Source organism: Thamnophis sirtalis, unplaced genomic scaffold, assembly GCF_051295495.1.
Source record: "Thamnophis sirtalis isolate CommonGarterSnake01/CBP01778 unplaced genomic scaffold, rThaSir2_p1.2 scaffold_5, whole genome shotgun sequence".
Classification (NCBI taxonomy): domain Eukaryota; kingdom Metazoa; phylum Chordata; class Lepidosauria; order Squamata; family Natricidae; genus Thamnophis; species Thamnophis sirtalis.
Window position 1 is genome coordinate 73,305,564 of NW_028261385.1, and position 24,486 is coordinate 73,330,049.

At 38.9% G+C, this 24,486-nt stretch overlaps 2 protein-coding genes across 6 annotated transcripts in view; one reads left to right on the plus strand and one right to left on the minus strand.

Moving 5' to 3' along the window:
- The window catches only part of SLC1A1 (solute carrier family 1 member 1), a 49,955-nt gene extending 47,006 nt beyond the window's left edge, over positions 1–2,949 (plus strand). Inside the window, exon 12 of the mRNA XM_087716033.1 lies at positions 511–2,949. Coding sequence (XP_087572159.1) covers positions 511–751 — 241 coding nt within the window. The 3' untranslated portion in view covers positions 752–2,949. The remainder of the gene's footprint in view (positions 1–510) is intronic.
- Positions 2,950–18,618: 15,669 nt separating this feature from the next.
- The window catches only part of SPATA6L (spermatogenesis associated 6 like), a 33,488-nt gene continuing 27,620 nt past the window's right edge, over positions 18,619–24,486 (minus strand). For 4 of the 5 annotated variants that reach the window (XM_087716035.1, XM_087716037.1, XM_087716036.1 and 1 more), the window contains 4 exons: positions 24,273–24,448; positions 21,747–21,840; positions 19,480–19,595; positions 18,619–18,796 (listed from right to left, as the gene is read on the minus strand). In XM_087716035.1, the coding sequence (XP_087572161.1) occupies positions 19,494–19,595; positions 21,747–21,840; positions 24,273–24,448 (372 nt within the window). In that variant the 3' untranslated portion in view covers positions 18,619–18,796; positions 19,480–19,493. The remainder of the gene's footprint in view (positions 18,797–19,479; positions 19,596–21,746; positions 21,841–24,272; positions 24,449–24,486) is intronic. The other variant, XM_087716034.1, reaches the window with a different exon arrangement.

Sequence of the window (24,486 nt, forward strand, 5' to 3'; positions counted from 1 at the left end):
ATATTGTCTTCTGCCTGTAGTCCTCCCAGATACATTCAGCACTTCATCCATCCTTTTCCTTACCCTCTCTCACCCACTTTGTATAGCTATTCCGTATTTTCCTTACCGTGTCTAGTTCAGTGGTCCTAATACTTGCCACCTGGAAATCTCCAATACTACATAAGTAATGAAGATGTAGGCATAATGTAGCCCTTGACCCCAACATTTTATTTGTCATTCTGTTGACCCCAAAGCAGGTAGCTCTGCAGAAACGGGGAAGCCAGCAGATATTAGATTGGACTTTGATGCTCAAGGACATTTGAAATTCCAATGTTGAAAAAGGGATTGTTGAGTACCACGTGAGACTCCTCAAAATTTATTTGATCTTTGCATCATGTCTTTAGTTACAATGTAAGAATTCTAAACTGACATATTTTGCCAATATTGATAAAGCTGGGGTACAAATCTTTTTATATATAGGTTGAATTTATTGCCACCTATCCTGACTATCCTAAAAATGTTGTTTTCTAGGGATCGATTCAGAACAATGGTTAATGTTCTTGGCGATGCCTTTGGAACTGGAGTTGTGGAAAAACTCTCCAAAATGGAACTAGAGCAGATGGACACCATCTCAGAAGTTAACATTGTGAATCCTTTTGCTTTGGAAACAACCGACAGTGAGGAAAAAGAGACAAAGAAATCTTATGTGAATGGGGCTTTTGCTGTTGATAAGTCTGACACCATATCATTCACCCAGACATCACAATTCTGAAATTGATTGACTAACAGAGGACCACATTGGATTAAAGGACATGAGAGACCCTAAGTCAATCCATACCTTGGGATCATTACACTATCGATTCCTCATGCTGTTCTTTGTCTTCTGCCTGTATTCCTACAGGCATACAGAGAAATGAATATACATACTATCTCTCTCTCACACACAATTCCCGTCTCTCTCAGCCATTCAGAAACAGAGAATGCAGCCATTATGTTCCTCCTGTTGTACAGGCTGCCCATACCATATTTCCCCACAACTGGGAACATGGTCTTTTTCTTCCCAGTTAATTGATGAGAGGCAACCATCCACGTTCAGAGCTGTGGAGCTTTCTTCAGGAGGCCCAATACAGAAATATAAATATATTCTCGAGCCTAGTTATGTTGTCAGAAAAAATGTTCCGTCATAGTTGAGAATGAATGCTAGCACTCTTAAGATTCCTCAGTAGCACCTGTCTAAGATTCTGAATTGAAATCTTTTAGTGAGATTCAGAGGATAAATACATTCCTTTGGGACAGATTGTCTTCGGCTCGTAGTTATTGCAGCATTTGGTCATTGTGTGCAGATATATGAAAAAGCCAGGTTATAAAAATATGAAAAGGCTTTGTCGTATTTCTACGGATTCTAGATGTCTGCTTGCTATGAAATTGGAGCAATGAGCTGGAGACAAGCTATTTATGAGGAATATTAAAACAGTATTTCCAGATGCACAGAATTCCATGCACAGAATTATTTTTTAAAATGATATCCTCACTATTCTTATATTTCAACTGCTACTGAGACATTTCTCTTTAAATTGATTCTGTGCAAAAATAACTACTCCTGTAGCTAATTAACTATTAAATAGGAAAAACAGAAGGATAGTTCTGGAGTGAGTGTGAAGTTTTTGAAAATATATGTGTATTTTTTAACCTTGTTGTTGAAATTGGAAATTATTACTTGAGAACTTTATATTTTCATTTCCATTATAAATTATAGCTATGACATAGTGGAACTTCTTGATTAATCCAATCACAACAGCTTTGCAGCAAACTACAGAAAACCCCCTAATAAAGTAGTTTTCCTCATTTAGTAATCTTCTTTTGGAAGCTGTAGGACACAATTTTAGAGCTCTCTGTTTGATAGAGGAGATAAAAGAATGCATTTCATGGGTATACAAGCAAACTGTGATTTCATATCTTTCCTCCACTCCTGTCCATTCCTTGTGTGTCATTGCAGATGCTATTCTATTGAGGGAGAGGGTGCAATTGAATACAGTCCTAACTTCACAGCTATTCACTGAATGGCTTAGAGAAAGTGTTACGTTTTTAAAGTATTGCATTTACTGTATGTGATTCACTGCATGTTGTTTGTTTGTTCTTTGTTTAATCTTGTAAATGACTCAGAAAGCTTGCAGTACCAAAATACAGGTCTCGTGACCGAGAAGCAGGCTTATGGTGATTTATATACCAGCTTGTCTACCAGCATATACACCTGACTGGTGAAAGATAAATAGCAGCCTTTTATGAAAGTTCCTAATGTAGAGTAATAATGGAGATATATTGTCATATGGACCATTTGAGTGTGATTTCTTTACGAAAACATTCCATTTTGTTAACGAGTTCATCTAGTTAGTGCTTAACACCAATACCTATGGTGCAGTTTTATTCTCCCTTGCAAAACATTATTGCAGAAGATAAACTTTTCTTTGGACATTATCAGTTAGCTACGTAACACAAACTGAAATTCATAGAAGATAATGATTTTGTAAATAAGCTTGTGCTAATCTGAAAAAAATGCACTTATTTACTATCAACAAACAACGAATCTGTAGCCTTAGACAGTCTTACACTGTTCTGTTCAATAAATAATCCAGGTACGTGCCAAAGAACACTGAAAAGGAACTGTTCAAATAATCATGTTTTGATAAATTGCACCTTAATTGTGTGAAAGGCATAATACTGTACTGTATGTATTTAAATATAATAAGCTATAAATGAAATGCGCAAAATGCAAACATTGATCCGTTTGTACAAATAAAGGAGTGTACAGTGTAAATCTTGTGCAAAATTATTTTTTAAAAAACATTTGTACAGCTTTGCTATTGCTAGGGGGGGAAATATTCTTAATAGTATTTTGCCTTTTCCTTGCAACCTTCAATACTATACATGTCCCCTTTCTTTGATTTCAATAAATAGTTTGGTCATCCAGTCTATCCTTGTTCTTTGTCTGTATGTAGACTTATGTATCAGCACTGATGAGGAACGGGACCTTCTGTTGATCTGGTTTATTTAGAAAAGCAGGATAGAAGAAAAGCCCATCCATTCTGTTTCTGTTGTGCAGTCTACCCATACCATATTTTCCCCCAACTGGGAACATGGGCTCTTTCTTCCCAGTCAATTATGAGAGGCAGCCAGTATATTCAGAGCTGTGGAGTTTTTTCTTGTCACAAAAGCCATATTAGGAGCTACTCTCAAATAAGTGGCTCCTGGCGACTCTATGTTAATGGATTTCAACATTCACATGTAAGTAACAAAAGTTTACAATTAAGCCAGGCGGATTTATATATATCCTGCCTTTATTACTTTTTTATAATGACGGCAAACTTATGTAATATCCCATTCTATTTTCTCCAAAACAAGTGACCCGGTGAGGTTACTGAGACAAAGTTGATTGGCTCAAAGTTGCCGAGCCACCTTCCATGCCTAAGGCCTTAACCACTACACCAAACTGGCTTTATATAGTGTGACAAACATACATACATTTGGCTGATATTTTTACCTAAAGAAACAGGTGAATTAAACCTGAAACTCTTAAAGAACCCTGAAGAGAACTGCTTCAATACTTGGGATGACAGAAGCAATCAACCTATAACAAATAATCCTAAACAATGGAATCGTGTACGCATCCTAAGCCACAATTACTTCTTTTTACTAATGGAGATCCTGAAGCAACAAACCACAAATATTGTCTCTGTCTTAAAGAAGTACAATATGTGCCCAGTCGAAGGGCTTCATCACTTCTTTCAGCTACACTTCGGTAATACACTGGAAGCTGATCCACCTTGTAAAGCAGAATTGCTGCTACCAATATCAATCCTCCTCTACAAAGTGAGTATATATGTATATGTACCCTGTTTCCCTGAAAATAAGACCTCCCAGATAATAAGCCCAATCAGACTTTTGAGCGCATGCACTAAAATAAGCCCTCCCCAAAAATATTGCAACACAGCTGTAGCCATGAGGTGATTACGTTTGCTGCCTCCTGCCCCTCAAAAATAATAAGACCTCCCTGAAAATAAAGCCAGGCGCTTATTTCTGAGGTCAAAATAAAATAAGACCTTGTCTTATTTTCAGGAAAACATGGCATGTATGTATGTATGTACGTATTGTATTTTTCGGAGTATAAGATGCACCTTCCCCCCCAAAAAAAGGGTGAAAATCTGGGTACGTTTTATACACTGACTTCCTGATACTCCACGCCCTTTGCAAAAATGGCCCTGCATAGCCTTTAGGAGGCTTCCAGAGTGCTCCTGGGGCCTTGGGAGGGGAAAAATGAGCAAAAAACAGGCCGTTTTTTGCTTGATTTTGCCCCCCCCCAGCCCTGAGGAGCATTCTATAAACCTCCTAAAGGCTATGCATGCCATTTTTTTTGACAAAAAATGGGCCAGTTTTTGCGAAAAACAGGCTGTTTTGGGGAAGTCTGCAAAGTGGAAAAACTTTTTTTTTATTTGCCTCTTCAAAATCTTTGCCCACCTGCCTGGACGTCATCACCTCTGTTTTTGACACTCTATGCATGCACGTAAGGTCCTGTGCATGCGTGGAGGGGGCGCATGTGAGCGAAGTGAGCGCACAAGCGCTCACATTTGTGGACTGGTAGCAAAGGTAAGTAGATTTTACCCCGAGTTTAATTGGATCATCATGTGTGGACCTGATCTTTTCTGCTTGACAGTCCTGTCTCTCTCCCCATGAAATAATGTTTTAATAGCAATAGTTCCAGTAACAATACTATCATAGAAAGAAGGGGCAGGAAATTGACTTGGGATGTAAATCAGCTTCTCCAGACAAAATGCTTCACCAATATGCCCATAAAGAATTCAGATTCTCCTGGGTGACATTTTCAGGCCAAGGAGTCAGGCAGATTTCTAGGGGTAGAATTGACCAACAAAATCACGAATGCATCTCTTTACATCAGGGCAAACCACATTCTTTTGCCTGCCTTGTACCGAACACAGTTAGGTGGCTTAAACTTTTAGTGTTCCTCCATTTATCATAGTTGGATTTTTTTAAACAAATGATCTTCATTTATACTAATAGATTCTGCAGAAATGAAGCAGATGCAGAGGAGGAATGGATAGGATTTTTATGTAACAGATTGTACTAGAAGGAGCAAGCTAACCTCAGTAATAAAAATGAATGGGTAATTGATGGTTTATATTTATTGTTTGCAGTCATGAAACCATAAAACTATGCTGTCACATCCCTTGATACAGGATTCAGAAACAGTAGCTGAATTAAAAACATCTCCTCCATACAGCATTCATATCACAATTAAAACTCCTTGCCATTTGTATTGTGTAGGATTTTAAAAAAAATAATAGTTAAAAATAGGGTAGAATTGTTTAGAATGACCCTGGAATTCCTGCAAAGGATTCAGTTTTTGCAGTCTGGATTCCACCCCCCCCTTTTATACAGTTGAAAACCTACAAATAAAAAAGATGTTGCTACAGTTACAATCCTGGCCCCTGTCGCTGCAAAGCGCCCTTGCCGACAAGGCAGCGCAACCTGCTCGGCATGTACAGACAGCAAAAGAAGGAACAGGAGAGGAGTTCCAAGCAGGGCTTTTCAAACAGCCAAACTCCTTTCCTGTCCCTTTCTTTTGCTGTTTGAACAAGCCGTGCGGGTTGCACTCCCTTTTCTTTCACAGCCACCTCGTTTCCAATTGGGGGAGGGGGGAAGAAATCATTTTTTTCCGTCCCTCTCCATGGATCCCCACCCGAATTGGAAATGAGCTGGCTATGAAAGACAAGGGAGTGCGACCCGCACTGCATGTACAGACAGCAAAAGAAGGGACAGGTGAGGAGTTCCACGTGGGGCTTTTCAAACAGCCGCTCTCCTGTCCCTTTTTTTGCTGTTTGAACAAGTTGCGCGGGTTGCACTCCCTTGTCCTGGCTGGCCCGCGGCCCGTGCACATCACCCCCGTGGAAAACATAAGAATGCATGCACAGCCTGCACAATTACAGCCCTGGAGAGTGGAGACTCTTGGAAGGAAGCCAGAGGCAGCGGGGCAGCCGGGTCCCTTGCCCTCAGAGGGAGGAAGGGCCAGTTGGGAGAGGGGCTTTGGTCCTGCTGCCTCTGGTGGACGAAGCTTTACTGGCCCGCGATGAAGATTCCGTCCCTCATCCCGGAGCCTTCAGAACTTGTTCTCATTCGCCCTGGCTTGTGTAGAGGCTTCACTCTCCGGGCCTGTAATTGTGCAGGCTGTGTGCGTGCACAGCTGTGGGTGTGAAGGGGGAGTTTCCTTTTCTCCCCACCTTTTTCTTCTGTGTGCCCTGTGCGCTCTGTGATTTACCTAAAAGATACTCCTGTCCACTGGACTATCTAGTTAGATAGATGGATGGATGGATGGATGGATGGATGGATGGATGGATGGATGGATGGATGGAAGGAAGGAAGCTAGGTAGGTAGGTAGATAGGTAAGTAGGTAGATGACAGACAGACAGATAGATAGGCAGATAGATAGAAAGATGGATGGATGGATGGGTGGATGGAAGGGAAGAAGGAAGGAAGCTAGGTAGGTAGATAGGTAAGGAGGTAGATGACAGACAGACAGTTAGATAGGCAGATAGATAGATGGATGGATGGATGGATGGATTGTATATTTATATAAAACTACAAGTTTGTGTCAGTATCTATGACTTGATTTGGACACCTGACGTGCTGTCCAAAGAATATTACACCATACATAAAACCGGGCATTGTTTCTCAGCCACCTCGCCCTTCCCCACCCCAAGCAAATCCTATGGACATCTCTGGGCTGAAGGACAATTCCTTCATGACAAATAGCTGCCAGGAGCAGCAGGCCATCCACCCCCTCGACCCACATCATGGTCTTGATCTGGGTCAGTTAACCTTGCACCATTGATTTATGAAAAGCCATAAAAATCATGTCACTCCTGTTTTATCTTAGAGCAGGTGTGTGGAAAATTAATATCGACTTAACATGAAGATTTGGAGAAGGATCCAACACATGGTACATACTTGTTTGCCTGCCCCCCAACTAGAACTAGAATTGCAGGGAAGATAAAAAGGAGGCAGTTCCATGAGATTTTATACCACACTTCTGTATATGCTACCCCATACAGTTATGCTGGATGAGGAATTCTGGGAGGTGAAGTCCATAGGCCTTAAAGTTGCCCAGATTGGACACCTCTGCCCTAGTCTATCAGGACTAAAATTCCAGAAAATCAAAATGATACTTCTAAAGTATATTAAGAGCATTTCTTGCTTTCCTTCTATAACAGAGATGGCGAACCTTTTCGGCACCGTGCTGAAAAAGGAACGTGTGCACGTGGGGCACTGAGTGCCGAAAACGGAGCACTTCGCACATACACACACGCTTCAAGCACGCACATGCACTTGTCTGGGCCGTGACAAGGAAGAGAAGCTGCCCAGGGAGCATTCGCCCACCAGAAAATGTACTTCTGCTCTCCAAAACTGCAAGTTTTCCAGTTATTGCCATGCATGCACACGTGCTGATCAGCTGATTGCACATGAACACACCGGAAAACAGAAGACCGGCTCTTCCAGTTTCCAGCACTGCTGCACACACAAAATCCAGCTGATTGTTGTGTGTGCATGTGCGCCAGAACCCCGGAAGAGAAATGGACGACAATGCGCGTGCCAGGCGATATGGCTCCTCATGCCACTTTGGGCATGCGTGCCATAGGTTCACCATCAAGGCTCTATAATTTGAGCGTGAATTCAGAGGAGTAACAACTTCAGCAGCATATTTGGTTCTGGCTATGATGCTGAAATGTCCAAGGCCTTAGTCCTAATGTCACCCAATGAATATAAGGCAGATATTGAGGAAAGGATAGATATATCAATTTAGTCATAGACACAGTAATGCATAATTTTCTGTTTCTATTTTTGGTTTTTATCTCTCAGACATCTACATCCACATACTCCTCCTCTTTTGAGCAAGAAAGTGTTTGAATCTGTTATCTGCTAATGTTAAATAATAATTACAGTACATTGTTGAAGGCAGGACAGAAGGATACTGAACAGTATGAATGCTAGTTAGTATTTAGTTTTGTTATAGAGAATATAACTCTGAAAAAAAGAGTTATTTTTCATTATTCCAGCAAAATAGAAGCTATCAAAGAAAGTGCTTTGGTCTGCTTAATTTTACTTGCACAAAATGAGAATATACAAAAAGAAATTTATATTTATGTTCTTAGAAAAGAATTTTTTTTAAAAAATAGGCAATTGTAGCTCAATCCTACATGGATTTACATAACGTTTTATGCATGGCGACTCTTATTTGCAAATAGGACATATGGGTATAATGCATCATGTTGATTTAAGAAGAATACCAAGTGTACTTTGAATTATTCTCTTTATAATTCAGATACAGGACAGAGAAGTAGTTTGTGATTGTTTGCTTTTTTAAAATTCTTGCACAGCAGCATCCAAAAGACAATGACCACATGCATGCAATGACATCGTCCTGCAAATGGTGCAATCGTGTATTTGCATCAGGATAACTGACACATGTTTGTAAGTCATTGGTGTGATTAATTGTCACATGTCTGCCACATACCCTTGTGTTTGCGCTGATTACGTGGAAGTACTTGGCCATGATTGTAAGATAAAGTCAAAGCTCAGTGCCTAACTATTACATAGCCAGATCCAAGTAGCTCTTTTAGCAACAATACAAAAATTCCTATCTATTGACTTGGAGGGGGGGGGAATGCTTTCCCAATCTAGTCTACAGGAGTGAATTTTCCCGGTGGCTGTACATACAGCTATTAGGTGGGTCTAGCTTCTTGAGATCAACCCAAGTGCTTTGACAAAGGTTAACCAAAACCTCAACTAGTGATAACTACAAAAACACATACCGTAGTTCAGTCTCCTTGCCAACAAGTATGCCAATATTTTGCAGCCCCCTAGATGTGTTAATTTCCCAATTTAGCTTGATAATTCTGAAATTTCCTAAGGAAAACTCATCCAAATGCCAAATAGCTTAAACCTATTTTAACCTTTCCCATTTTAACTTCTCTCAGCTGCTGGACAAGATTCAGAATCAAATCCCTTTAATTGGTTATTGGCTGCTTAGTATTTTGAATTTTGGCTTCTGGTCATTTGCTTTCTTTTTTCTCTCTTAATAAATATTGTTTTCTTTTAATTTTTATCTGTAAGCTGCCTATGGAATTATGCAGCCTCAAAATAAAAACAAATAAACAAACTTCAAAATGCAAAGTTGGTTAGGTACTCTCATAGGATAAGACATCATGACCATCATCTTCTTTTTAATCAAAGATTAATTTCCATTTCCAACTTGTGGGTTATTCTTTGCCTTCATTCCCCCCTCCCTGAGGCTGATGGCTCTGAAGCAACTGCTTGGATATGATTATTCTACACTATCATGCTCATATTTATAAAACTCAGTGCTTCTGTGAAAGGTAAGGATGACTACTGCGTTTGTGGTGCAATCAGAACATTGCGTGTGTTGAAGTTATTTTAACGCAAACCAAAGATGCCTTTTAAAAAACAAGTTTACATCATATTCTTATGCATGCCAGTGCTGTGTGTGAGGTAATTTAAGGTGGTTCTGACAAGTGTTGTCGGCATCTTCATATCCGATCACATGGGTGACAAGCCACTCCCACAAAGGAGGCCACACCCAGAGAGTAGGTTCGAACAATTTTTGAAACCCACCACTGAACTGATAATAATTAAGTTTTGGAATTCCCTATCACAAGGGAATTCAGCATAGCTGGTTTCCAAAAAGAATTGGACCAATTCATGGAAATCTTGGGTTATGTAGCCTTGAGGGCGGTTGTGCTTACCTTTGAAGACCATCTGCTGGAAGACTATTGAGCTATCTTAGACACTCTAAGAACAAACTGCTGGACTAGGTGAGCCAAGGGTACCAGCCAATCCCTCCGCCCTATATCATTATGTTCTTAATGCTACTCAGGGAATAATGTCTGTTCATCCAGTGAATAGGGCTGTCATACCCATTTCAACATATTATCATTATTTGTTATATTCCATTCTGGTTTAATTGGTATCCAAATTGTTCAATTTAATTTTTTAAGTTAATAAGTAATAATTCAATGTTACAGATGCCACTGCCATCTTCTCCCTAATTTAAATGACTCATCTTTGTGTGCTGGCTGTTTCTGCCATGCTGTTGCCATTTCATATAGTTCTTTCACTGCTGCAAAGGACCTCTCTCTTTCCCCACCCCCAATTTTAATTTTTTTAAAAACTCACAGAGGGGAAAAAAATCTAAAGTAGCACAATTGGGATAATACGTCATTCCTTACTGACATCTACCAATTCCTGCTTTCTGTACACCTCCAAATTTAGCCCACAGGACAGGGGGGAAAAACAGGTCCAGAAGTGGAGTATATTGTCTCAGTGACAAATGTTTGCTCTCCTCTATATAATTTGTTTGTTAGTAGTAGTAGTTGATAAGATGTTTTAGTTAACCTAGTTAAGCAGATCATTTTTGAGGCAGATTTCTCTCCCAAACTCATAGTCCAATTGAATGAGCCATACAGTTACCGAACTATAGATTAATGAACAATTTAGCAAAAACTTAGATGGATTTTCATGTCATTATTTTTTTCCTTTCACTGTTCCTTTCATTATTGTGGCTGTTCTTACTCATGGTGACTTGGCCAAATAAATAAAATCTGTACCTCAATCCACAGCCCCACAAATTAAAACAGAATCATCAGTTGATAATCCTCTAATTGAATAATATATTGCTTAAAAACATGTCATCCTAAAAAAAAATCTTTTTATACAATGTGGTGTAGAGTCTTGAAAGTTTACATTGTTGTTGCTTTTTGTTCCAACTACTTGTTACCTATTTGTGCAAGAACATTCTCATATTAGCAAGCAGGAAAATAATTCTGATTCTTCCCAGAGCATATTCTAAAAATCTGGGAGTACATCACGAGTTCAGTTTTGGATGTGGAATTTTACTCCTTCCAAGGTTAAGTAACTCAGCTGATTGAAATGAATTGGGGATGGCAATGTCTGTGCACTGTGAAGTATCGGAGCGGAAAGAAAGAGGCCTGCCATTCCATTAGAGTTCCAATTTGTATAAATCATTTTCTTACAAGGTGGTAAGGGTGAACAATCGTTTAAAACAGCAATTTTAAGAGAAAATTACTTTGATCTTCTTCCAACTGTTGAGACGTAATTTTGACTTAGCAATTTGCTGTGAAGAATACATTTGTGTAGTTCAAGGTCATTTTTTTTTGTTTTCTGAGCAAAAGCATCCCAAAATTGAAATGTTAATGTTCTCAAATAATTGTGTTGCCTTTCCAAAAAGAATCAGAAATGATTTGTTTATTTGTTTGCAAAAAAAAACAAAAACAAAATCTACCTGGAAGTTACGCTTTCTGAATCTCGAAATCTTCCCACATGAATCCAATTTAAAGCAGAGCTTCTTGGCAATAAGCTAAAAGCCCTCTTTAGCTGTTGAGAAAAACTATTATCATATCATGTTTCTGGCATGAGTAAAGTTGAACAAATAGAATTAAAATTCTGAGTAAACTCTTTCCTCTGTGGCCTAAATCTCAGAAGATACTATCGTCCTTGATACAGTAATTAATCCATTATTTCTTAATTGTAAATAGCAGCTGCCAGTTGATGCAAAATCAGTTCCTTTAACTTATATCCTACATATGAAATATGAAATATGCCTATACTCAATTTAAAAAATTCTCATTCCCAAAGTGCTTTGGAAACTATACTTTTGTGAAGAGGTTTAGAATGCTTTTTTTAGAGAGATCAGATCAGAAAGAGCATGCATACATTGCAGCTTTTCAAGCAGAGTAAAAGTAACTGCAGAGTAAAAGTCCTCCAATGCTTTAGTGAATGTCCTTTTAATTTTCCTTCCAAAACTGCAAGACCAGGGATGGTGAGTGCTAAATAATGGGCCACACAAATATTGTTGTCAGAATGGGAGGACTTAGCCTATTCTTTTCCACCACTTTTGCTCTGAGCCACAGCTGAGTGATATGGCATTCATTTTCCATAGCGGTGGTATACATTAATTGTTCCCGTCAGTGCATTTCATGAAAGGAAAACATAGTTGATAGTCTAGGCTAGTGGTCTTCAACTTTGGCAACTCTAAGACTTGTGGACTTCAATTCCCAGAAAGTCTCAATCAGCCAAGGAAATTGAAGTCCACAAGTCTTAAAGTTGCCACCACTGGTATAGAAGGAGAATGACATGATATATAGATCAAGGTTAGGCCACTAGATGTGCTTAAGTCTGTTAATTTCAACAGGATTTATAGACATCTCACTCTGCAGTGGTTATAATTGTAAATCAGTGATGTCAGAATGACTACTTTGGTGTACTTGTAAGATCTCATGGTTTGTTTTCCAAGGGAAAAAGTGACTCATGTTTCTTTTTAGAAAAAACCAGGATTACGATGCCAGGGTGTAATCTGTTTTTCAAGATGCATTCAAATGAACTGTAACTTGATAAACACTTGTCACCCTATCATTGTGTGTTTGGTTTAAAACATAGGAGGAGATACTCTCAAGAATGAAGACATGGAAGAATGTAGACTTCAGGTGTTTTTTATTTGAACATACTTTTTATTCATAACTGTGATTCTTAAAATATTTGTGCATTTGACCCCCTCAATTGGGCAGAGACTCATTTGAGTATGTTCTGTGGAAAAGTGCCGGAAAGAATTAGCCTTCTCCAAGCTGCACAATTTCAACAGAAGGTAACTTCTGATCTCCCTCTCAATTGTAGAGACTACTATAGTACAATAACTCTAGAAATCTATTTTTTAAATAAATTCTACCGGTGTAGTAGTCAAAATGGACACTGCCCACTGAAATGGACCACACAAATATCGTTGCTAGGCTTGGTTTTCAATTCAAGTTTGTGGAACAGATCAAAAATTATTCATATGCATGTTCCAAGTAAAGCGAAGCAGAACAACAAAACCAACCAGCTTTTATAATATGATATTGAGCACGCACTTACCATTTTCAAGAACATTAGAAATCACTTTGAAGTCCTGAACCTGATTGGATAGGCAAAGGGAACAATGGAATAAAAGAAGTGGTAAGAATGGAAGGTGGGAAGGTAACAGTGTTCCATGCGCCTTTGGCGTTTAGTCATGCCAGCCACATGACCACGGAGATGTCTTCACAGTGCTGGCTCTTCGGCTTTGAAACAGAGTTGGGAACCGCCCCCTGGAGTTGGGAACGACTAGCACATATGTGTGAGGGGAACCTTTACCTTTAAGAATGAAAATAAAAAGCAACTGCCAAAGACCAAGAAGCAAAAAGAACAAGTTAGATGAAAGAACAATTATGGAAATTGCCAAGATTAAGAGAGAAGACAAAGCCAAAGAAAATCAAAGACCTTGGAAAAGAACATATATTTTTTTAGAAAACTGTTAGAAGAAAAAAATAAACAGTATTACAACGAAGTCTTTAAGAACACTGAAGAAGGAAACAGACATAAAAGAATAACGGAAATCTAAAAGATTTCTGAACTCAGGAAGGTCCAACATCTTACTCATATTGGTATGCTTTGTTGTTTGTATGTATACTGAGAGCTTATGCACCGGAAACAAATTCATTGTGTGTCCAATCACACTTGGCCAATAAAGAATTATTCTGTTCTGTCCCATTCCATTCCAATGTAGGGTTGGAAGGGATCTAGAACAGGGGTGAAATTCAGCAGGTTCTGACAAGTTCTGAAGACCCAGTAGCAGAAATTTTGAGTAGTTCAGAGAACTGGCAAATACCACCTTTGACTGGCCGCAGATGGTGTGGGAATGGAGATTTTGCAATATCCTTCCCTCAGGAGATTTTGCAATATCCTTCCCTCAGGAGATTTTGCAATATCCTTCCCCACACTCACAGAACCGGGTAGTAAAAAAAAATTGAATTTCACCACTGATACAGAATCTACTTAAGCTTCAACCGCAATAATACAAGAGCACGCAACAGATACAAAATCAATGTAAACCGCTCCAAACTTGATTGCAGAAAATATGACTTCAAAAACAGAGTGGTCAATGCCTGGAATGCACTTCCTGACTCTGTTGTTACATCTTCAAATCCCACAAACTTTAACCTTAAATTGTCTACTATTGAGCTCACCCCATTCCTGTAAGGGGCCGTGCATAAGCGCACCATCGTGCCTACTGTTCCTGTCTTACTGTCCCCATTTATTCATACCCATTTCATTCATACTTATGTTTATTCTTATACCTATTATCTTGTAAACGATTGACAAATCAAATAAATAAAAAAATGAATAAATAGAAGGTCTTGCCAACTTTAGGAATCTTCATTTTATTATGAACAAATGGCTGTCTAATCTTTTTTTTAAAAAAACCTCTAGTAATGAAAACCTCAACTACAGAGAAGCTGTTCCAGGGCTTAATAGTTCTCACATTCAGGAAATCCCTGCTTAGTTCAAGTTTCGCTCTCTCACTGTAAGGGTTTTATTGCTCTTGTCTTAGAGTAGGACAAGTAAGTAAGACAGGTGATTGGGAGACTAAATCCAGATTCTCTGCTCCATGACATCCCTTCATATATTGAAAGGCTGATATCATGTTTTCCTTTTCCCTTTTCTTCTTTAAGCTAAACACACCATGTTTCTTTAACCGTTCTTTAGCCCCCCAAGCCCCATACCATCTTTGTTGCTCTTCTCTGCAGTCTTTCTAATTTCCTCGGGATTCTTTTTGTATTGCAGTGAGCAGATCTTAGATATATACTCTCCCCTTATTTATTCAAACTACACGTGCAACATATATGGAGGAAAGCAGGATTAGTTTCAAAATTGGAGAAAGAAACTCAATAACCTGTGCTTCTAGACAGCTGAAAATGCCAATGAGCTGGAAAAGTGAACTAACTCTAGGCCCTATAAAAAATGAAATTCCATGAGGGAAAAACCACTGAGGCAAGAAATATCATATTGATGGGTATAGAATAGGTGGTACCTGGCTAAACAGCCATAAATGTGAGAGAGATCTAGGAGTCCTAATGGACAACTACTTAAGTATAAGCCACCAATGTGCTGCAACCACCAAAAAAGACAATGTAATTCTAGACTGCATCTAAAGGTAAAGGTTCCCCTTGCACATATGTGCTAGTCATTCCCGACTCTAGGGGGCAGTGCCCCTCTCTGTTTCAAAGCGTCCCTTTAAACTGCATTTATAGAGGGATAACATCAAAATCATGTGAAGGGTTAATGTAATGCTTTACTGCACTTGTAGAATCACATTTGGAATACTGCGTCAGTTTTGATCATCATGATACAAAAAAGATGCTCTCTAGAAACAGAGCATAGAGTAAGAACAATGATGATTAGGGGACTGGAAGCTAAAACATATGAACGGTTGCAGGAACTGAATATGTGTAGTCTAACAAAGGGAAAGGACTAACTATGGGTGACTTGATCTTCCAATATTTGAGGGGCTATTATGAAGAAGGAGGGGGTCAACCTATTCTCCAGAGAACCTGAGGGCAGGGCATGAAATAACAGATGGAAACTTATCAAAGAGAGATCCATCCTAGAACTAAGAAATTTCCTGATGAGAACAATTAATCAGTGGAACCGCTTGTCTCCAGAAGTTGTGAGTGTTCCATCACTGGAGGTTTTTAAGAGGAGATTGGACAGCCATTTGTCCAGAATAGTATACGGTCTCCTGCTTGAGCAGAAAGTTGGACTAGAATACCTCCAAGGCCCCCGTTATTGTTATTTATAAGAAAGAAAAAATAGTTTAGCTGGCACAGTTAATCAAGATTAAATGTAAAAACCAAATTAAATTCAGCAAGTGGAGCAGCCAAACTTAGAACTGAAGATATTGTAATGGTGAATAGTTTCTGTCTTTTACAATTGATTATCAGACGTAAAGGAACCAGAAATTAAGAAATACTGTATACCACAGACTATATTTCTTGGTATAGTAGCAATTAGGCTCTTGGAAGAGAACATTCAGATGCTATGAAGTTTATCTCTAAATTTTAAAATGCTTTTCCTGACATTCAATAGAGGCAAAAATTAAATTCTGAAGCAGGATAGAAAGCATCTTTTTTGGCACTTTGTGATTACTGAAGGTTCCTGATAATACCATGAAGAGCTAAGGAATCAAATTGATGTACAAACAAATAAACCCAGAATTCTTACTCAAGGCTCAAATGACCTGGTTCAAATTATCTGATCCTCTGATAGCTATATGAATAACACTTGGACTTATATACTGCTTCACAGTGCTTTGTAGCCTTGCCTAATCGGTTTATAGAGTCAGTATATTCCCCCAAAATTTTGGGTCCCCCTTCTTACAGACCTCAGAAGGACGAAAGGCTGAGTCAACCTTGAGCTGATCAGAATCGAACTTCTGGCAGTGGGAATGCAGAGTTAGCCTGCAATACTGCATTTTAACCACTGCACCACCACAGCTCTTCTGATACTGGAAGGAAGGATAAAGAAGAGGATGACCAATACAAGGGTGGATAAATTCAGTTACAGTAGTGATTGTTGCACCATTAGAAAACCTGAATACTGGGTTGGTGACCGATCATCTTGGGAGAAAATTGATGTGATTATTAAGGATTGATACTGACTTAATGGCACTTTAATCATTGTCAATCAACTCTATGAGCCGAGGTGGCGCAGTGGTTAGGGTGCAGTACTGCAGGCCACTTCAGCTGACTGTTATCTGCAGTTCAGCGGTTCAAATCTCCCGGCTCAAGGTTGACTCAGCCTTCCATCCTTCCGAGGTGGGTGAAATGAGGACCCAGACTGTGGGGGCAATATGCTGACTCTGTAAACTGCTTAGAGAGGGCTGAAAGCCCTATGAAGCATTATATAAGTCTAACTGCTATTCTTAAATGTTGAATGAATACTTGCAAATCTGAAATGAAGCCCAGTGAATGAAGCAAAAGACAATATTGTCTCTAAAAATATAAAGTGAAGAATAAAAATTATGGTTTGTAGCACTAGCACTTAGACTTAGGTACTGCTTCCCAGTGCTTTACAGCCCTCTCTAAGAAGTTTTACAGAGTCGGTATATTGCCCCCAACAATCTGGGTCATTTTACGGACCTCGGAAGGATGGAAGGCTGAGTCAACCTTGAGCTTGGTGAGATTCGATCTGGCGAACTGCTGGCAACCACTGATCAGCAGAAGTAGCCTGCACTACTGCACTCTAACCAATGTGCCACCGCAGCTCTATGCATATGTTTATGTCTTGCTGAACTTTCGTGTGCACTCTTAACTTATTAGTGAAGTTGTAGGGTGAGCATTAGTACAAGTCTTGTCTCTTGTAGAGACAAAATCTCCTCCAGGGATCTGGCAAAGCCAAAGGAAACATGAAGTCATATGTCTAATTCTGAACTTTCCAAAATTCATGTTGGTTTTTGCTGCACAGGGGGGCTGAGGGGCGGGGGGAGAGGGGGGAACCAAACAAAACAGAGAGCTAGTCTGGCTTAATGGTAAAGGCACTAGGCTAGAAACTGGGAGACTGTGCATTCTAGTCCCACCTTAGCCATGAAAGCCAGCTGGGTGACTTTGGATCAGTCATTCTCTCACAGCCAAACCACCCCATAAGCTCTTGTAGGAAAATTAAGAGGAAGAAGTAATAGCCTCTTTGAGTTATTTATAAAAATAATAAAGATGGGATGTAAATAAACAAACAAACCCAAACATTATAAATGTCTACCCTATTATTTCATCTGGTTAATAGTACATATGTCTACTCAGAACTAAAGTCAGTTAAACTTTTTTTTTCTTTTTATGGGCCTGCAGTCCCTTAATTTGGGTAAGAATCAGGGGAACTGAATGAAGCTGACTGTTTACTGGCCAGATGCCTTTCCTGACACCTACATGGAGTTCGCAGATGATTTTCTCTTTGCACCCTGACGAAGAGAAACATCCAACACTCCCTAGGATTGAACTCTCAACCTTCTGAGTGGGAAGCAAGACTACCATGCTGCTTTTCCAATTAAACTTAAATTATTCTAAGCTATTTCCAAATTAAGTGTACAAAAGATGGTATGCAGAGAGAACAATACTAGTAACACTGGAGAAGATATGTAGAATAGATTCTACCACTTTCAAAGTCTATAAAATTGGTGTGATCTGACTGGTTTCACTGGGAAAGATAATAATTACTCCAGCTCTGGGTCTGATGCAATGTCTCTCTTTGTCAACAGTGTGTTTAGTAGGAATGTAAGAACTTTGAACATACTTAATTTAGGGCTTCCCCAATCATCTTCTACAGCATGGAAAGCAACTGTAGAGTGACACTGGCAGCTTTTCCATCACTGTAATGAATAGGCTTCCAGTGATGGACTTATCTCTGCTTTAAATATCTGAGCACTTCCAGCACCTCTCCAAAAATGTAGAATTTATCTTCTAAATCCAAATATATTTGAGACAGACTCTTATTATGTAGTAACTTCCTTAACCGACATGACTAAAAATATCTGGTTATCAATCTATCCTAAACTCAGTAAGGCGTTTAATTTTAAATCCACTAAGTACCATCTTAAGGTAGCAATACACAACCTTCCTGAAACAATGATTCAAATTGCATGTGCATCTGCATGATTATGCCTTCAACCTTAATAAGTCAATATATTTACACTCCTTTCAAAATGTATAAATCCTCAGTTTAATCAACGCAACCATACAGCGGTGACTTGTGTTCAAATCAATGTTGACATAACTTCATGCTGATAATGAACTTTCCATCATCTTCATTTTGTAGCGAAGACCTTGCCAGCAATAAATCTTCCAGGCTGTATCTCAAAGCCATGACATTCTTTCTGCAAAAGAGATATTTATTAACCATTATTAGAGGTGGGGGGGGGATTGAAAAACACTCTACTTTGAACAAAAATAGATTTTATTTTATTTTATTTTCCAAAAGACTGTGACGTTATTGCTGTGAATTAAGGCTGCAAGCTACGAATGACAGGATAAAAAACGCTTAAAGCAAAACAAATAGATAAGATATTTCACCATTGGTTGTAATTTAGATCTTAGGGATCTTACCAACTTATCTTAGGATCAGAGCATACTAATCCAGACACCTATCCCTCAACCTTAATGTTTTCCAGGAATGCATGACCCACCAAGACCCAGGAAAGTTAACACCATTAAACAACTTTAATTAAGCATCCAAGGTCAGGTTCAGTTGGCGTTTGGGCTTTAGACTAACCTGCAGTGCTAACCATTCAGTTGGCATTTGGACTTTAGATTGTCTTGTAGTGCTAAATAGTGTTTCTATGCTCTTGTGGAAAACAATGATATTAAGAATCTGGCATGTAATGTCATTTTTCTCCATAGAAGTGATTCCTTATTTTCCAACTGTTCTGGAGGATGGGTGCATTAGAAATATGTCTGGCTATAATACTGTGCCTTTTATAGCCTTCTTGAGATTTTTTTTAAACTACCTGAAATATGATATTGCTTCCACCCCCAAGGCAAGACTGCTTAAGAAACCTACCTTGCCAACCATAACTACAAGCTGTATCTCTGTTCCGTTGAGTCACAGTGTGGGGAACTCCTCAAAGAGATGGACCTTCTTTCAAGGACATCATCAATCTCAAAATCAGTGGCTCCCTGCAAAATACTTGTCCCATTAACTTGGATCATTCATCGTGATCAGCAATGCTAAATGTTCCCAACTAAAAACAAATATATCAGCTGTTACAGGAAGAATTAAAACAGCTTATCATTACATGTTCAGGAAGAACTGATGGGTGACACTGTCCTCTGCACGTTGTTGGTCAGAATAAATTTCTATTAATGTTCATTACAAGTATGTATCATTTTAGAGAGACAACAGCAAGTAATGTCACTGTAGGTTAACTCACATGGATCTGCATTTCCAACATAGGGCACTGGATACGAGTGCAAACAGCTTTCTGATTTAAACAGAGCATAACAAGAGGATTATGGAGATGAGATAAAATCATCTATGTGATTTCTGAAGAGAAATGAGCTGTGCAAAGGAATGGGCACACCAGTAAGAAGAACAATCTCGTTTACATTATAAGAACCAGCAGATCCACAAAGACAAATTCTGTGCATTAATCTATAGCGAATGGCTCTACCACAGTAAATTAAAGATAGCCTTGGTTCACAAACAACTCATGAGCCTTTTTGCAACGATGGGTACCAGTGTCATTTGACTAGGGGTTGGTGTTTTTTAGCAACAATTTATGGCAAAATTTAAATGTGAATTATCTAAATAACCATGTTCCAAACTATCCATCTAGGAAGCAGGAAGCAGACTAGCTTGCGAATAGGTATAGAACAACAAGAATCTGCTGCTTTTGCTGCCTGTTAGTCAAAGTCCTCTGTCCCAAATGAGTTTTATTCAATTCGAATAGAAAAAGTTGCAATACAAAGTCAGAATGGCAGAAATCCAAGAAAATCCTTTCCTAGGATATTTCTTTCTTTTTCTTCTGATTTCTATTTTCCCTGCTGCAATAGGGAGTTAACATTTTATGTAGAGACAACAAGAGCTTTTTTCCCGAATGGCGGAAGGGGTATCAGTAGGATATTTTTCCTCTTCTTTTTTTAAAATTCCTACTATCCTTTTATTTCTCCCCAAAATCTCTTTTATCTGACCCTCTGCATAGCTGTTACAATTTTGGTTACCAAATAGCCACATTCAAGGAATTCAGTTTGCCAGTAGTACAATCCATGGAGGAAAAGCTAGCATATAAATGTAACAAAAAAAATTGAATTCATCAGACAAAGAGTTGTAGAGTCTTAACAAACAGCTGCTTAATACATGATATATGTAGGAAATCAGGACCCATCTCTCCCCTTATTTAAGCTGAACAAACTTCCAGTCTTGACTCTTGAAAGCTACCATCATCTGCCTGAATCAAATATATCACATGTTTTGTTGTTTTTGCTCATATAAAGAGCTAGCAATACTATATATATATATATATATATATATATATATATATATATATATATATATATATATATATATATATATATATATATATATATATATATATATATATATATATATTTTAGAGGATAGCAATAGCAAAAGCACATATACTGCTTCACAGGGATTACAGTCCTCTTTAAGAGTTTATAAAGTCATTTTACCTCCAACAATCTGGGTCCTCATTTTACCGCCCTCAGAAGGATGGAAGGCTGAGTCAACCTTGAGCCGATGATAACTGAACTGCTGCAGTTGGTAGAATAGGCCTGCAATACTGCATTCTAACCACTGCACCACCATGGCTCATGATGATGGTGACACCCATAAAACCAGGATAGAAGTTTGCTTTTGATTTTCCATATGAAAGGAAATCTTTTTCCTCCGTTTCATTCTCCACCACTACCATAGAATTCAACATAGAAGGCCACCTCTATCTTGCAATACCAAGTGATTTGGCCCAGAGACAGATTTCTCATCTCAGCAAAGGCCAATCTTGCCAAGGAGCAAATGCGATTCCTTTTGAGAGGAAAATTGAAATATAATGTAGGGAATTGGCATTACAACGTAATCAAAGCAGATTGATGAGCTTTCTTCATGACTTTTTCACCTTCATTTTGGATAGTTAAAACTGGTAACTCGGGTGCCATTTTGCTACTCTGTAAAATGTCTAAGAGTATTTATTTAATTAATGTGTACACTGCCCATCTCACCAAGAGGTAACTCTAGGCGACCTGCAATAAGTTAAAAAATTAAACATGTAAATAATAAGTAAGTATCCCAGTGAAGAAAGTTATACTCACAATGGAAAGCCTTTCTCTGGCTTCAGGAGAGGTAAGCAGATTCCTCACTCTCTCATTAATCTCCTCCCAGCTGGAAGTGGAGCTGGAGTATAGCCTGAAAAACATCCGACACTCAATACTCATACTGTTGTCTAGGCTAGGGGTCACCAACCTTTTGGACCTCATGGACCACTACATTCATAATTTTAAATCCCACGGACGAATAATATGATTTATTTATTTTTTTAAAAAAAGATTTAATGCTATCTAAAAAATGCAAATATTTTTTCTGTGGACCACCAAAATTTTCTCGTGGACCACTGGTTGGTGACCACTGATCTAGGCCATGGCTGCCTGGTGAATTCTGAGAGTAGAACTCCATTGGTCTTCAATTTGCAAGGTTGGTCACCCCTGGTTTAGGCAGATGGTCCCATCAGATGACACAAGGACTTCAGTCTGCTGGCATTTCCACAGGTTCCCCATTAGTAACAGCTCTCCCTCCTTCTTTACTACTAAATATGAATGCAGAATACGTTCAACTTTTGTTTTCTGCAAGTTGGGCTCACAACCTGAACAGCAAATGTCACTATTTTGCTGCAGAGATAAACTTTTGCTAAAGTGCTGACTAAGAACCCAAAGAACCTCTTTTACCAAGCGATTCAAATGTGTGAAATTCTCCCAGATTTTTTTTTTTTTTGCTATTTATACCACAAGGTCAGAATTGTTTATGGGACTTGCCTAGATCTTCGCTCATATTTTTCTTAATCTAAGCTGATCAGCATCACTGCATTGTATCCTTTAGTCAGCAGGAGGAAAGAAAATGCAGACTACTTTCACTTGGGACTTTCACTTTAAATTGTCAATAGCCAAGTACTCCAGACATTGTCATCCTTCATCCAAGTACATAGATATATCTTGTTTAGTCATTGGCACTTCCCCCCACCACATATACACACTTTCCCCCTAACAAAATTCTCTGAGGCAGCTGGCAACAAAATTTTGATTTAAATTTTACAGAGAGCATGAAAAAGAACGATTCCAATTTGTGACCCACTAAATAAAAATATAAAAAATCCATCCGAGGTCACTATAGATTTGATAAATAAAATCTATTAGCTGATCTCTAAATATTAAGAATCGGGACACACTCAAACGAAAGGATTCTGTTCCTGGATTCACTACAGAAAAAGTGGCACTCTGCCAGGGCACACCACCTTATCTGAGATTCACAGATGATTCAGAGTGAAAAAGGGCTATGAAGTCAATGCTGATCCCTTTCCGAAAGCTTTAAAGGTCTTGGAACTGTGTCTAGAAAAAGATGGGCAGCAGGAATTTTGCTAAGCATTAGCAACAGCGTAGACAACTCCATTCAAACAGATAAAAGGGCCAGGTATCTGAAGGATTGTCCATCTCCTATAGTTTGATAAAACCAGGTAGAGCTGGTGTACTTCACATCCTATCACTCAACCACACCATTTATTGGGATCCAGGAAATTCGTTTTCTCTGTAGTGACACCTGTCCTATGGAATGATATCCATCAGAGATCCAGAACATCAGAGTGGGAGCCAAGTCTTAAGTGTTCTTCCAGATCCAAGGGTAGGATCCAGGTGGAATCCTGTTAGTTATATTTACTTACAGGCAGTTTGCATGCCAAGACCCACAGAATTTTCTTGTTGTTTTTAGTGTAAGTTATACAAATCAAGCAGCTTCTAAATCTCATACAATAAATCTGGTGGCTGCATTTCTTGCTAGCGGATGTTTCCAAGCAGACTTCAAAAATAGCCCTAATTACAGCATTCTGGAGGACATGAATGTTACTTTTAATTTTAACCTTTGCTGCCTGTACTTCTACTGCAATGTGGACTACTTATCAACCTTATTTCTTCTGTTGAAGCAATCATTTGTTTTCATTTCTTGCTTAAGTCTTTATCTGTATTATCTTAGCTGCTGGGCAGCTGCAACAATGGGAGCTGACAGTACAAGATGCTTGGAGAAATGGAATAAACATTTAAAAACCTTAATGAGATTTTGCTAATAAATCAACTGATTGCTGAAAGGGGTTTTCAGGACTAGAGTATAGTGAGCATCTACACAAAAAGCCAGATCTGAATGCAATCATAAGTCGTAAAACTGATCTTTCAAGAAGCCATGAGCAAGCAAGATATAAGGCATCCAAAACAGGCTACAGTACATACAAACCTCCTGATCAAGAGACCTGCTGCCTCACTGAACTGAGCTTCTGATTGCTGACTCCATTCTACAACTACAGTGGTTCTTTGACAACTGTTCCCATAGCCTATGCAGTGATAGGGAGAGGGAAATAGGCCTCTTTCCTGGTAACAGAGGTTATCACCAAGAAGTGGGAATTTGAGGCTTCCTTGACAGAGAGATGGAGCTTGATTGTTATATGACTATTACTGATACCAATGAAGGCAAGCAGCAGCAGAAACTGCAGCTGTCAATTTCTGGTGACAGGGATATGCTCTAAACTAGATAGATGGACAACTGGTGCTACACTTAACACTTAATTATCTAAGAGTGGTAACCTGGGTTGGGGAGATGCCCATCTTCCACTAGGACTCGTTGACTCGTAATGGTTTGGGGAAGAACTTCTGTGGCAAAGACCAGGGGTCTTCCACGCATAAGTGGCAGCAGATGTCCTTGCTTCATGAAATGATGGCTCATAATTCAAATGTTGGTCTTCAGCTGGTTCTCTGATAACCTATCAGAAGAAGAAAGAATTTCCCAATAATTAGAGAA